Raw genomic sequence first — 14,125 nt, 5'->3', positions numbered from 1 at the left:
TGATAATGTGAATCATCACTGACCTGTGATTTCTGGCCTATGACCCCGGCTCTCCATCTGCACATTATCACATCCAGTCGGCTGTTTCCGTTGTAGAGATGTCATGTGTGGGAACAACAAATACTTACAGATGTTAAAAACTATTAATAGAAGTCAGTACACTCATGCTGCGTTTATATTTGTGTTTGCTAGAGATTGTTGACGTGTTTAGATATTAAACTTCTGTGTCTAAATGGAAAGTTCCATCTTAAGAAATCAATGCGTGATAAACGACTGATCCTAAGACAGCATTAGATATACCCTTATTACCTCTGCAATCAGTCAGTAAAGCAGCTCAGCCATGAATTCTAACATTACAAAGCTTATAATGGTTAAATATTTAAAATGTCTAAGCTGGGTGTTGCATGCATGGGAAAAGATTTTAGGGGATGATGGAAAGAATACATCCCTCTCAATTTTTAGAACATGGAGGAAGCAGAGGACTTTTATTTTGGGGGGAAAAAAACACTAACATTACTAATAGCTTCAATGCCTCCAACAGATATGGGTCTCAGACAGATTTAATCAATGTTTATTACTTGGTTATAGCAAAAAAAAAAAAGTGCCGCATTCTCTTTTTCAGCCAACTTCAGTAAGATGGTTGAGGAGCACGTGATTCCTAAAACACAGCTAAGTTTTATATGTTATGAATGAGCACAAAGTTTTGGACGTGAGCTGTTAAAATCCATCCGTTTATATATGAACTCAAATAAGCTCATTAATCAATATGTAAATAGTTGCTGTATGCACATTTAAAGAGGTTAATTCCTCAAAATAAGAGGACGAAATCATGCCATATATAGCAAATATCATAAAGAGGGATAAAAAAATAAATAAGAAAAGGAGATTAAATATTTGACAGTAAAGCAGAATATGTGGGAGTCTGTCTTCATTATGTTGTGGTACATTTTAAAGACGTTTCCAAGTTAAACTATTGCAGAGGAAGCTCAGATTGGAGTCACCAGAAAGCAGAACATGAGGAGTTTCTCTCTCAATATTTCAGATCCACTGTTTATGTGCTCCATGGATGGTAAACAAACCCTATTTCCATGGTAAAGGTGGAGGATCAGATGCACTAAAGTGAGAGCTGGTTCTATTTTCCTCTCTTGAAGGTGGTAGAATATTAGAAACACCTGAAAACCTAAATGCTGAAACAGCAAACTGAAATAACACCTTAGTTACAGAAGAAAGACAACGAGACTTTAAGGAAGGGGACTGTATTTCTTTAGTCAATTCTAAAACTATATAAATTCTATTTAATTCTATTTATATATAATCTGTTATATGTATAACCCAGCTGTTGATCCGGTGTCACGTCTTTTTTCATGTTTGAGCGTGTGTTTGATTGTATGTTTTGTATTTTGGCATCGTCAGCTGTTTAAATAAAGATAGAGAAAAAAAAACCCATCGCTTTCTGTTGGACCAAACCAAATCAGCTCAGGGGGTGAATGAGCACAAAGCCACACGCAGGAAACGCAGATCGTCTTTTAGATACCAACCAGAAAAATAAGAATTTTTAAAAGTATTTTTCAAACGATTTATTCCGTTTTAAAGCTTCCCTTAGTGTTTAATTAAACTCGCATCGGCAGAAACTCAACACACCTCCCTCCCTCTTCCGTGCAACAGTCAGCCGGAAACAAAAATCGCGATCCTGGCCTCTCATTGGTCCAAAGTTCCCCGCGAAAATCACGTCACCCGCAGTTTCGCGCCAGTTCTGCAGCCCTCGGACGTACACACAAGAAGAGGTGAGAACAAACGGGTTTAACGCGGATATTCGCCGTTAAACTGTTAGTTTTCGTGTTATTTCCACAGTGAGGGTTGTTAAACAAGTTATCCCGAGTGTGCACGGATGTGATTTATGATTTAAAGTCTCGTTTTTACGCGTTAAACAGGATCTAAAGCTGCAGGTTAGTGTCGGCTTATTGTCTCCTCTCAGCCACATGTCAAATGGTGGCTCAGGCTCGGTTCACTTTCTGAATTACTCAGTAAAAGTTGTATTATTGGTAGTAATAGTACATCTAAACAACGTTTTTGTTTGATGTGTGTAAAGTCTGACGTGTATTAGTTGATTTTATTCAGAATAACTTGAGTTGATTTGTTGAGTTTCCCTTCTGGGATAAATAAAGTATTTTTCATTTCATTTGATTTACGGTCCAGTAAACACATAAATATCATCATTATTTTAACCTCATGGTCGGTCAGGCCTTGTTAGATCAGTGTTTTATACTCTGTTAGTTGTGTAAAGTGTAGTTTTTAATCGTATGTAGACTTGCATCGTGCAGAACAGCCTGATGACACGTTTAGCAGGAAACAGCAGAAGAGTCACAAAATGTACAGATTCAGCTGCAGGACGAGAAAACTTTATCTGACAACTGGTGTCAAAGCTGCTCACAGTCAGTCACCATTAAATGTATTTAATTAAAACTGGAGAATCTTAGTGTGAGGATTTGGATGAACTTGTATTCCTTTCTATAAACACAGTAAATATGTGACGTGTTAAACATGCATGCAAAGACGTTTAGATGAGTTTTTAGCAAGGTGGAGAAGTTGATAGGGGGTAAAAGAAAACAAAAAGCAGATGAAAGTTGTCCATTTGTCTACAAGCCTGAGCAGATTCAACAAAAACCTTTTTAAACTAATTGGGAAGTGGTGGCCATTAAATTTCCCAAACGCTCAGCTGATCCTGCTCCAGCTGTGAGCGCCTTCTGGGATGTTATAAGCACATCAAACCTCCAACTCGGAGGCCACAGCCGCTCCCTAAAGAGCCAGCTGTTGATGGTTTAACATCCTTAAGTGTAGAAGAAATGTTTGCTCTCCTCGTCTGCACAGTTCCTTCCGGTAAACGGTGAAGTGACATTAATCCTTTTTGTTATCGGTAGATATCCCAGCAACGATGTCTTCCCCAACTTCAACTCCTGGTGGCCGCAAGCGTGGAAGGAGCACCAACCCTCCTACACGTAAGTTCACGTTGCTTTCTTTCGGTAGTTTTGTGGGTTTCTGCGTTGTCCCGTTGTGAACTTTGCCTTGTGTGACCCCAGCCAGCAGCGAGGACCCCACCTCGCCTGCCTCCCAGCGGCGCAGAGGTCAGGACTCCTCCAACGGCGACCTGATGCCGATGCCCACCTCCCCGGCCACAGACATGCTCAGTCCGTCAGCGCCGCAGGACACCTCTCTGTTCTCCAGCCCACGGCCTTCAGGTGTGTGACTCAGTGTCGGGTCATTCTGTGAAAGCTTAATCAGGGGCATCCAAAACTTCAGGATGTCTAATGAAGACATGCGAACTGATGCCTGCGTACTATGAATATTTTCTGAGTTACAGGCCGTTGAAGTATGGAGAGGTGGAGGGAAACTGTGTGATTTTTAATCCTTGAACTCCGTTTAAAAAGTGCAACCTACTAAGTACTACATCTGCTCCAAGTGTCATAATCTAAAACCACAATCTAGTTTTTGTTGTTTCTATTGAGCATCAGTATCATGTGATGGATCGTAGTTTGACAGAAAAACTGACATAATGTATTTGAATCCAGCATTGGTACCCAGGATGTGTTATCTGTCATCTGTGACTGGAGAAAACTTTCCATCCATCCATCTTCTCCCGCTTATCCGCAGTCGGGTCGCGGAGGCAGCTGGAGAAAACTTTAAAAAGTGCAATTCAAGGCTGTTATTTGTCATTTGTGTACAAACAGACAGTCCCGGCACATTGGAGTTCTTGTGCAGGGCTCTCTTTGAGTCGAGTAAAAACACCTAATGGAACGCTACAAGAGTAATAAAAGATATAATCTAATAAATAAATATTGCAGTTGTCTAGAAACATGTAGAGGATTTTGTACTTTTATCAATTGTGCAAAATAAAACCTTTACAATAACTTGTTTTGACCTGGGCTGCCCGGTGTCTTGGTGGTTAGCACCGTCGCCTCACAGCAAGAAGGTCGCCGGTTCACGTCCCGGTGAGGACACCCGGGATCTTTCTGCGTGGAGTCTCCATGTTCTCCCCGTGCAGCGTGGGTTCTCTCCGGGTTCTCCGGCTTCTTCCCACAGTCCAGAAACATGCTGAGGTTAATTGGTGATTCTAAATTGTCCGTAGGTGTGAATGTGAGTGTGCTTGGTTGTCTGTCTCTAAGTGTAGCCCTGTGATAGACTGGTTACCTGTCCAGGTGAACCTGCCTTCACCCTGAGTCAGCTGGGATAGACTCCAGCCCCCCATGACCCTAGTGAGGATTAAGGAGATGATGGATGGATGGATGTTTTGACCAACCAACTACTCCACATGCTGATATGACCTTTGAGATTTCACCCAAAGTGGACTTTTTAAAGGTTCAAGGCTCAAAGTTGGTTGTAGGACAAATCCTGCTGAGTAAAAATGAGATTTTGGCTTTTTATTTTAACACCTGTAGTGAAGGTAAAATTGATTTGATGTGTTTTTTAGCCCTGAAACTTTCCTGTTACTGTCTCTTGTACTTGTAAAGTTATAAAGGCTCAAAAATGCTGGAAAATAGTGTGAATTAATAAGATTTCAACCCACCCTCATCTTCTTGAAGGGCTGTAACTCAGAAAATATTTATATTATGAAGGTAAGATTTTGCATAGTGTCATTGAATATGCTAAAGTTGGAGCACAAAGTTCAGGAGGAGATCTAATCTAATCCTCTCTTTGACGTTTGACTGTGTCTCCTTCAACAGTCCAGCCTCACGATGTGGACATGAGCTCCCCTCTGATGTACGGGACGCCCAGCTCCCGGGTCGAGGGAACCCCACGCAGCGGAGTCCGAGGCACGCCGGCCAGACAGCGTCCTGATCTGGGCTCAGTCAGGAAGGCTCCCCAGGTTGACCTTCACTCTGAGCCGGTCAGTACAGCAGCAGCAGTAGTTAAACTGTCATTTATTGAACCTGTATGAAGCCCAGATATTAACTTTGTCTTAATCTCACAGCCAAGCACCGATGGAGCAGTAGCCAGCGAGCAGAACGCCGGCCAGAGGCTGGTGATCTGGGGAACCGACGTCAACGTGGGGACCTGCAAGGAGAAGTTTCAGGTATGGAAGTAGTTCTAGATGTCTGCTTTCTTAAAAAATACCCTGTTATTGTCATTGTTGGAGAGTGAATGTGCTTTGCGTTGCTCTGCTTCCAGAGGTTTCTGCAGAGGTTCATCGACCCGACCTCCACCGAAGACGAAAACGCGGGTCTGGATCTGAACGAGCCGTTGTACATGCAGAAGCTGGAGGAGGTGAGTTTCTCTGAACGTGTACGCAGGTTTAAGTCAGACTCCCGCTACATGATGTTTGTTAATTATGACCACTGGAGAGCTGACAGGAAATGAAAGAACAGAGATGCTGCGTGTGATGTTAGAAGTCTTAATGTTGCAGCGTGCTTTCGATTTAATCTTGACCGTTAATCTTCGTCTCACAGATCAGCGTCGTCGGCGACCCCGTGCTGAATGTGAATTGCCGACATGTGCAGTCCTTCGATGCAGAACTCTACAGGCAGCTCATCTGCTACCCTCAGGTAAAGTCTCTTTTCTCTTCATGTGTGCATCATCCAGTCAGTTTGGATGCAGATTATTTGCTCTGATTTCACACATTTTTAAAGACGTTCTTATATAAATTACATTTCTCTGCTCTACTTGTATAAAATCAACCCAAAGCTAATGCATCTATAATCAATAGACTTTTAAACATGAGGGCTAAAGTTTATTTCCCTACAAGCTGCTCAACCCTGACAGCAGGTGACTGAGTGGATGAGTCACCCTCCTTTCTACAGACGAGCTTCAAAATTGCCCCTTTTCGCTGAAGTTTTGTTCCCTTCACAGGAAGTCATCCCGACCTTCGACATGGCAGTCAACGAGCTCTTCTTTGAGCGTTTCCCTGACTCAATCCTGGAGTACCAGATCCAAGTCCGCCCCTACAACGCCCTGAAAACCAGAAACATGAGGAGCCTGAACCCAGAAGGTGCGTGTACTCGGTATTGCAGACGATGTCGCCGGATGCCTGCGGAGTGACATCGCACTAATTGGGGCTAGCGTTGGCAGGATGTTCCACCTCAGATTTAATGTGGGTTTTTTGTGAACGTCGAGGTACGAGCTTGGAGGCTAAAGCTGCCGCGTGCCTTCTGTCCACAGACATCGATCAGCTGATCACCATCAGCGGCATGGTGATCCGCACCTCGCAGCTCATCCCCGAGATGCAGGAGGGCTTCTTCCAGTGCCAGGTGTGCGCCTTCAGCACCCGCGTGGAGGTGGATCGCGGGCGCATCGCTGAGCCCGCCGTGTGTCGCAACTGCAACAACACCCACAGTCTGGCGCTGGTTCACAATCGCTCAGTCTTTTCAGACAAGCAGATGGTGAGAGTTTGGAGGGGTTGGTAGCGGGGCAGATTGCTTACAGTCAACAACACCTAATCTCAGAATATGTTAGGTGGTAATTAGTGAGGTGTTGCTGTCGAGGTCACGACATCTGTTCCTTTATCGATCTTCCTGTGCAACAGATTAAAATTCAAGAGTCTCCCGAAGACATGCCGGCCGGTCAGACGCCCCACACCACCATCGTGTACGCTCACAATGACCTGGTTGATAAAGTGCAGCCAGGAGACAGAGTCAACATCACCGGTAAGAACTCCTACTGTTCATCTCATTAGTATCCCGTCACTGGTTCAGCTCGCCAAGTGTTTCATTAAACGACACCAGAACTGATGAAGCCTCTTGGATGAGAAGAGTCCAGTTGCTACGGTTAAACTATGAGAACAAACATGACCTGGATGACTGAGACTCTTCAGACATGTTTCATTGACGTGTTCAAGTTTTAAAAATGATGAAACTAACTCTCAGTTTCTTGGAACTGGATCTTCAGGGACTCAGATATTTGTTGTGCGCTCAATATGAGAATGAAAGAAAAGCAGAATTCCTCCCAGTTGAAAAGCTGAACTTGGGAATAGTTTATATTTTTGCTCGAAAACGGACTCACACAGTGGGTTAGTCGTGGGTGCAGAACATTTTTGTGTTGATTAACTAATGATTTTGGCTTTAATGTAGTCTATATATATGTAGCTAGAGCTTGTCCAACATTTTGACAGTAATATTAAACACAAACAATGTCGTAAATCAACATTTGAAAGGCACAAATGTCCCTTTTTTCTTGACAAACATTATTTAATCATGAAACTTGGTTAAGCTGTTCGTGGGCACACATCCTAGCAGCCTCTCCGCTGTCTGTGCAGGCGTCTACCGAGCCGTCCCCATGCGCGTCAACCCGCGCCAGAACAACGTGAAGTCCGTCTACAAAACCCACATCGACGCCATCCACTTCCGCAAGACGGACGAGAAACGCCTGCACAGCTTGGACGAGGAGGCTGAGCAGAAGCTCTTCACCGAGGACCGCGTGCAGACCCTGAAGGAGCTGGCAGCCAAGCCAGACGTGTACGAACGCCTCTCCTCTGCCCTCGCGCCCAGCATCTACGAACATGAGGACATCAAAAAGGTGAGCGTGCGAGTGGACGCCGGCCAAGGTCTGAGTGTTAAACCTGCTCACGAGCCCTCAGTCGTGCTGATCTGCATGATGAGTAACGCTCCGGTTGTGGCTCGGGTTGAAGGAAAAGTCGGCGGAAGTCGAACGCTGTTATAGTTGGAAACAGAACGGAGATTTGGGTGAATTATAGCAGGAACCAGTCAACACATGAATGACTGAACAGCACTCGTTAATGTTCATCCACCTGTGAGTTCAGAAATCTGTTTAAATGGGGTGTTTCTCAGTGTTTCTAACAGGGAACCAGTACTGAAAGTGGATCACATTATGTCTGATTCTTAGATGGTTTTTGATGATGGGCTCCGGTTAATCTTAAAAATGACAAACCGTTGTTTATTCCTTGACAAAAAACTCATGTTTTATCTACGAGTTGACAATATTTAGTCAGAAAAACAGTTAATTTCCCCCAAAACAAGAGAAAAACTGATGAGAAAACTTGCTCTCAGTCCTCGGTTTCACTCCTGACCGACCAGAACTTTGCTGCAAGTCGTTCCTCTCCTGCAGCTACGCATTAAAGACGATACGACTAAAAATATCTTTAATAAATGTATTTAATCTTCAACTAATTGTCCTGCTGCTGCCTTCAAAACTGCTGATATGTTTTGGTGTGAATCCTTCAAAAAGCATGTTAAGCTTGTTCACATGTGAGACAAAAAGCTATTTAAAAAATGAGATAAATGGGCGTCGCTACAGCTCACCTAGCTGGGCGGGCGACCCATGAACAGGGCTGTAGCTCCACGATGCAGCGGTCGTGGGTTCAACTCCCGCTCACGACTCTTTGCTGCAGGTCTCTCTCCATTCTTCTCCCCTCTTTCCTGTCTCTCTGTTCTGCTCTAAATAAAGGCAAAAGCCCAAAAAAATCTAACTAAACCTTCAACACAAGCGTTGTCGAGGCTTTTGCATGTGACTTAACAAGTCAAAGTATCTTAACGGAGCTTTCTTTCCCTCTCTCCCGGTCCCAGGGCATCTTGCTGCAGCTGTTCGGTGGCACCCGTAAGGACTTCAGCCAGACCGGCCGGGGGAACTTCCGCGCCGAGGTGAACATCCTGCTCTGCGGCGATCCCGGCACCAGCAAGTCCCAGCTGCTGCAGTACGTCTTCAACCTGGTGCCCCGCGGCCAGTACACGTCGGGGAAGGGCTCCAGCGCCGTGGGCCTCACCGCCTACGTCATGAAGGACCCGGAGACCAGGCAGCTGGTCCTGCAGACCGGAGCTCTGGTCCTCAGCGACAACGGCATCTGCTGCATCGACGAGTTCGACAAGATGAGCGACAGCACGCGCTCGGTGCTGCACGAGGTGATGGAGCAGCAGACCCTCTCCATCGCCAAGGTGTGTGTGACAGACTGGTGCGTTCAGCTGAAGCTCAGGAAACGAGCTGCTGTTTCTCACTCCGTTTCTTTTTTTTAACTTTCTGTGTGCAGGCTGGAATCATTTGCCAGCTGAACGCCCGCACCGCCGTGCTGGCAGCCGCAAACCCCGTCGAGTCCCAGTGGAACCCCAAGAAAACCACCATCGAGAACATCCAGCTGCCTCACACGCTGCTGTCCAGGTGAGGAGCGGCAGAACCTCGCTGTTCTGACAAAGACGGTTAACTTTCACTAAATAGCAGAGGATCAGATTCAAGGCAACTCAAAGTGCTTCAGTAGGAAGACGCTGAAAGTGTTTGACTGTTCCTCTTATACTTAATTCATAAAACATTTTTATTTGTCTGCATCTCCGTCCTGTAACCTCTAACCAGATGCAGACTGAGGCGACAGTGAGCTCAGAAACCAGGTTCTCTTCTCTCATATTGTACTGAAACTGCATTTGAACCTGTTGACATGCAGCAGAGTGATTAAAATCTTCTTCTATTGACAAATGATTTGATCGGATTTACAAAGATGCTCACATTGAAGGAGTTTGCCACCTGTTCCCCTCCTTGGTTTCATTTTTTATTGGCATGTTTTCCACATTAAACGTCTTGAGGGGAGTGTTGGACGACACACTCCTCAGTTTTGTGAGATCTTTGTCCCCGTCTGTGTTTCAAAGCCGTCATGTCAGCGCCGTTTTTAACTTTGTTGCTCCTGCAGGTTCGACCTCATCTTCCTGATGCTGGATCCCCAGGACGAGGCGTACGACCGGCGGCTGGCCCACCACCTGGTGTCGCTGTACTACCAGAGCGAGGAGCAGATGGAGGAGGAGTTCCTGGACATGGCCGTGCTGAAGGACTACATCGCATACGCACGGACGTACATCAACCCGAGGCTGAGCGAGGAAGCCAGCCAGGCCCTCATCGAGGTTTGTCTGGATTCGTTCATTAAGGATTTCCGACCAGCCCTGGCTAACAGACCGCTGTTATGTGTTGGAATAATGTGTTATGAGTCCACCTGAACACATCTGACCTGGTGTACCTTTGGTCCTTCAGGCCTACGTTGACATGAGGAAGATCGGCAGCGGGCGTGGGATGGTGTCGGCCTACCCCAGACAGCTGGAGTCCCTGATCCGCCTGGCCGAAGCTCACGCCAAGGTGCGCTTCTCTGAGAAGGTGGAGAACATCGACGTGGAGGAGGCCAAGCGGCTGCACCGAGAGGCGCTCAAACAGTCGGCCACCGACCCCAGGACGGGATTCGTTGACATCTCCATTCTCACAACAGGTAAGAAGACCTCCAGAAGGTGACGGTGTTGTGACTCCTCCCACAATCCCGCTGTGATGAAGTGGAGGGATGTGATTAAAAACATTAATCTGATTAGTTGAAGGCTTTGTAATTAATTAATTGCAATCAAACAGCAACACAATAAGCAAAGGTTTTCAGTTCAAATACTTTTGGTTGACGACTGAATCAATGAATAGACGTGAACTTAAACAGCAAAAATGTTTATTTTTCATTTATATTTATCTCCATTTTTCATCCGTCTGCTGCATTCTCAGATTAGTGCAAACTCAGAGCACAGTTAGAGCGATTATGTTCAACATTTTAGGACTTTTTACACAGTTTGCACATAACCACACTCTTATCTAAGCTGCCATGGGGAAGGTTTTTTTGTGTGTATTTTAAACTTTCTGCCCAACAAGCCAAGCAACGTGGTCTCATCTTCCATCACTGTTCAACAAACGTTCCTGTTCATCTTCTTCACGCCTGGCAAACCAACTTTAGGTGCATTAGCGCCACCTACCGGCTGCAGTGTGTACATCAGTGTTACTGGTGTGCGTTATTTAATTAATCAAAATGAATGCTAAAAACCCACCCTGCTAGCTTTATCCTTCCATGTATTGCTTGTGATTCTGTTTGCTGACGTTACAATCGACCAGCCGGCTGCAGACAGAAGCATCAGAGCTTAAACAAAACATTTATTAGACGTGTGACAGAAGTTACTGGCAGCTGTTTGGGGGAAAAGAGCTTTGTCTGTTTAATGTGAGAATAATCTGAAGATGTTTGTGTTGTAGACAAAAGAAGGAATATAAACACATGAGTTTCCAGGATGCTGTTGGAGTTTCTTTTTTCTGACCTTTTCTAAAATCAGCAGCAGATAAACCGATTATAGAATCGTTGTCGTGGCCCAGCAGTCCGTTTCACTGTCGTTCTTGGCTTTTCTTATCACAGGTATGAGCGCCACGGCACGTAAGCGTAAGGAAGAGGTGGCCCAGGCCCTGAAGAAGCTGATCCAGACCAAAGGAAAGACTCCCGCCATGAAATACCAGCAGCTGCTGGATGACCTCAGAGGACAGTCTGAAACCGTACGTTGTCCTTTTATTGCCTTATTTTTAAAGCCAGATGTCAAGATATTGTAATTTTGGGAAACAGAACATATTTCGGTGAACCTGTTTATAGATACTTTACATTTCTCTCTCTTCTCGTAACGACCTTCTTGCTTGTCGCCCCGTCTGCAGGCGATCACCAAGGAGCTGTTCGACGAGGCGCTGCGAGCTCTGGCCGACGACGATTACTTGACAGTCACCGGAAAAACAGTCCGTCTCCTGGCTTGAGGCGCACCCAGCAATTATGTACAGTCCTTCATTTTAGATCCTGTCCTGTGTTGACTTATTTTCTGATGTTGTAAAAAGAAAAAAAAAACCTGTTTGTATAACTGAACCAACGTGTGTTTTGGTGTTGAATTATTCTCATATTTAGAGACGTGATTCAGAACTGCCGAATGAGTCATTGAAGCGTTTCTGTCCTGCTGCGACTTCAGAAAGAAAAAAAAAAGAAGAAGCAGGAAACACATGCTGTGGCCGTTCATATTTAAAAGTACTTATTTCATTTGTTAGTTGTTTTCAAGTAGTGCTCCGGCGGTTTTGTGCTTTGTTCTGGTAACTTGCGCTCTGCAGAACTTGTTCATTGTAGTTTTTCTTTTGTTTTGGACACTTTTGGACGACTTAGTGTTGCCACAGACTGTTTGTCTTAAAGAATAACCTGCATACACTGTTAATAGAAAATAAATAAAATGTTGCTCACTGAAAACGCAAAGTTGATTTTATTTTTTTTTTCCACTTTCATATTTCCCCCTCCAGTTGTTTTGCTGCAGCAGCATCATGCAGACGGTTAATTATTCTCCTGCAGCAGGTTGTTGCTGCGCTTCATCTAAACTATGTGACTTTTATGTTTGGAGTTGGGTTAAAGATGACAGTAAGAGGCTTAACCTTTGTTTGCGTCCTTGGAGCTGCTGACTACCGCCATATTTTAATGAACATCTTTAACGCTGGGCTGCAGGTGGCTCGGTGGTTAGCATCGTTGCCACGCAGCTAGAAGGTCGCCGGTTCGCGTCCCGCTGAGGACACCCGGGATCTTTCTGCGTGGAGTCTCCATGTTCTCCCCGTGCAGCGTGGGTTCTCTCCGGGTTCTCCGGCTTCCTCCCACAGTCCAGAAACATGCTGAGGTTAATTGGTGATTGTAAATTGTCCGTAGGTGTGAATGTGAGTGTGCTTGGTTGTCTGTCTCTAAGTGTAGCCCTGTGATAGACTGGTTACCTGTCCAGGTGAACCTGCCTTCACCCTGAGTCAGCTGGGATAGACTCCAGCCCCCCATGACCCTAGTGAGGATTAAGATGTAGAAATGATGGATGGATGGATGTTTAATGCTCCAGAGTTTCTCTCCTCTGGCAGAAAGTCCTGTTGCTATGGTAACCTGAGCTGCCACAGGTCCACGGCGGTCACAACCGCTACGTCTGTTATTTCATCTCATCTGTGACCGAGCAAAAGATTGCTTTAAATGCTCCCCAGATCCTCCTGTTGGATGTTATCTGTTCGTAATTATCGTTGTTTTGGGAATTGATCAGTTTAGTTTGCATGCCATCAGTTCCTGCTTCATGAGCCACTAATGGCTACCTGAGTCCAGCGGTGCTGTTTCTTTACTGTGAGGTTAACTCGTGTATTTGACTGTTTTTGTCGTTAGCTGCTCTTTTGTTTGTGTGTTTACCAGATCCATGACTGTGTTGTTCCTCCTCACACCTTATTTATTCATTTTTCCACACTTTTTGGCCTGCTGTTGGGATAATAGGCTTTTTACTAAACTACTTGAACAAATTAAAATGACTTCAACTTAAAACGTCACAAGTTTTATCCACATAATGTGTTTACGGTGTCAGAAGTAACAGTTCTTCACACAGTGCAAAGAAAATGAGGCTTTTCTGACTAACTTCCATCCAAAAGGTCATAAATCTCATGTTGGAAATGACAGAAAAAAACATTCTGAATTCCCTTTTAAATGTTTATTTTGTGAAATATCAGATAAATGTACACACACAGTGTTTAACAAATGTATTAGACCTCCATAAAATGTCAGGTTTATGCCCTAAATTAACAGCATTAGTAGTTACCTAAATCATTTATATTTCTGTAATGGTTCATACACCAGTATGTAGAAGCTCTTTAACCACAATGATGTTTTTAATGCTAAAATATAATTATTATTGTTATTTAGGAATTTTCTAATTTAGTGTTTTACCAAAAAAAAAATGTAAAAAACAATAAGCACATCATTATTTCTTGATTAAGATGTCAAGTTACAGTTATTTACTTGCATTCCTGAACAGAAACATTAGTTTTAGTGGTTGAATGTGATGCTTGATTCATTTTCTCAGAGAAGCCCAGCGAGCCGCTCAGTTTGGGTATAAAAAGGTGAATTTTATTTATATAATTCACCTTTTTATACCCAAACTGAGCGGCTTAACAAATAGGGAACTGTTGGCTTAATCTTTAGTAATCAAGTGTATTTCATAAATGATCATTTTCAGTCTGTGCACAGCCGTCGAGCTGTTACATAAATGTAGTGGAGCAGTAATATCAGGTAGCCAGTACCTCTGAATCCTACAGTATTTCAGGAAGCGCGTGTTCTTTGCAGCTCTGATCCTGACCGTCATCACTGTCGTTTTCAACACAGTTTTCCAGCGTTGTGTGTCCACCTGTTGAGGAGAAGCTCTTTGCACAGCGATGCAGTGAAGCAGCCACCAGGCCTCAGCTTTCAAAATAGCACAGCTTCCATGAGCTTATGTAACACGCAGCTAACGCCACACGCAGCGTAATTTAATACTTTTTTTTTAACAGCCACACTGTTTACAGTATGATGGAGAACCAGTAGGGACGACACGGTCATGAATCATTT

At 44.4% G+C, this 14,125-nt stretch overlaps 1 protein-coding gene across 1 annotated transcript; it reads left to right on the top strand.

Annotated features, from left to right (window-relative positions):
- Positions 1-1,731: 1,731 nt before the first annotated feature.
- Positions 1,732-11,986, top strand: mcm4 (minichromosome maintenance complex component 4). The gene is made up of 17 exons (XM_008298564.1): positions 1,732-1,784; positions 2,919-2,996; positions 3,078-3,236; positions 4,719-4,882; positions 4,967-5,068; positions 5,164-5,259; positions 5,442-5,537; positions 5,842-5,980; positions 6,151-6,371; positions 6,515-6,635; positions 7,244-7,503; positions 8,511-8,876; positions 8,969-9,096; positions 9,617-9,824; positions 9,952-10,180; positions 11,129-11,262; positions 11,416-11,986. The coding sequence occupies exons 2-17, from the start codon at positions 2,933-2,935 to the stop codon at positions 11,509-11,511; spliced, it is 2,583 nt and encodes an 860-aa protein (XP_008296786.1). The 5' UTR covers positions 1,732-1,784; positions 2,919-2,932; the 3' UTR covers positions 11,512-11,986.
- The last annotated feature ends 2,139 nt before the right edge of the window (positions 11,987-14,125 follow it).

This window comes from Stegastes partitus, unplaced genomic scaffold (assembly GCF_000690725.1).
Source record: "Stegastes partitus isolate 25-593 unplaced genomic scaffold, Stegastes_partitus-1.0.2 Scaffold1328, whole genome shotgun sequence".
NCBI lineage: Eukaryota > Metazoa > Chordata > Actinopteri > Pomacentridae > Stegastes > Stegastes partitus.
The sequence above is the reverse complement of the archived record's forward strand: the minus strand, read 5'-3'. Positions and strand labels throughout refer to the sequence as shown.

What these genes read in the sequence shown, in the direction of transcription:
- mcm4 (XM_008298564.1), top strand. Translation starts at nt 2,933, where the DNA reads ATGTCTTCCCCAACTTCAACTCCTGGTGGCCGCAAGCGTGGAAGGAGC. An exon ending in AGACCCTCTCCATCGCCAAG is followed by an intron (nt 8,877 to 8,968) that starts GTGTGTGTGACA and finishes TTCTGTGTGCAG; the next exon opens with GCTGGAATCATTTGCCAGCT. An exon ending in CCTCACACGCTGCTGTCCAG is followed by an intron (nt 9,097 to 9,616) that starts GTGAGGAGCGGC and finishes TTGCTCCTGCAG; the next exon opens with GTTCGACCTCATCTTCCTGA.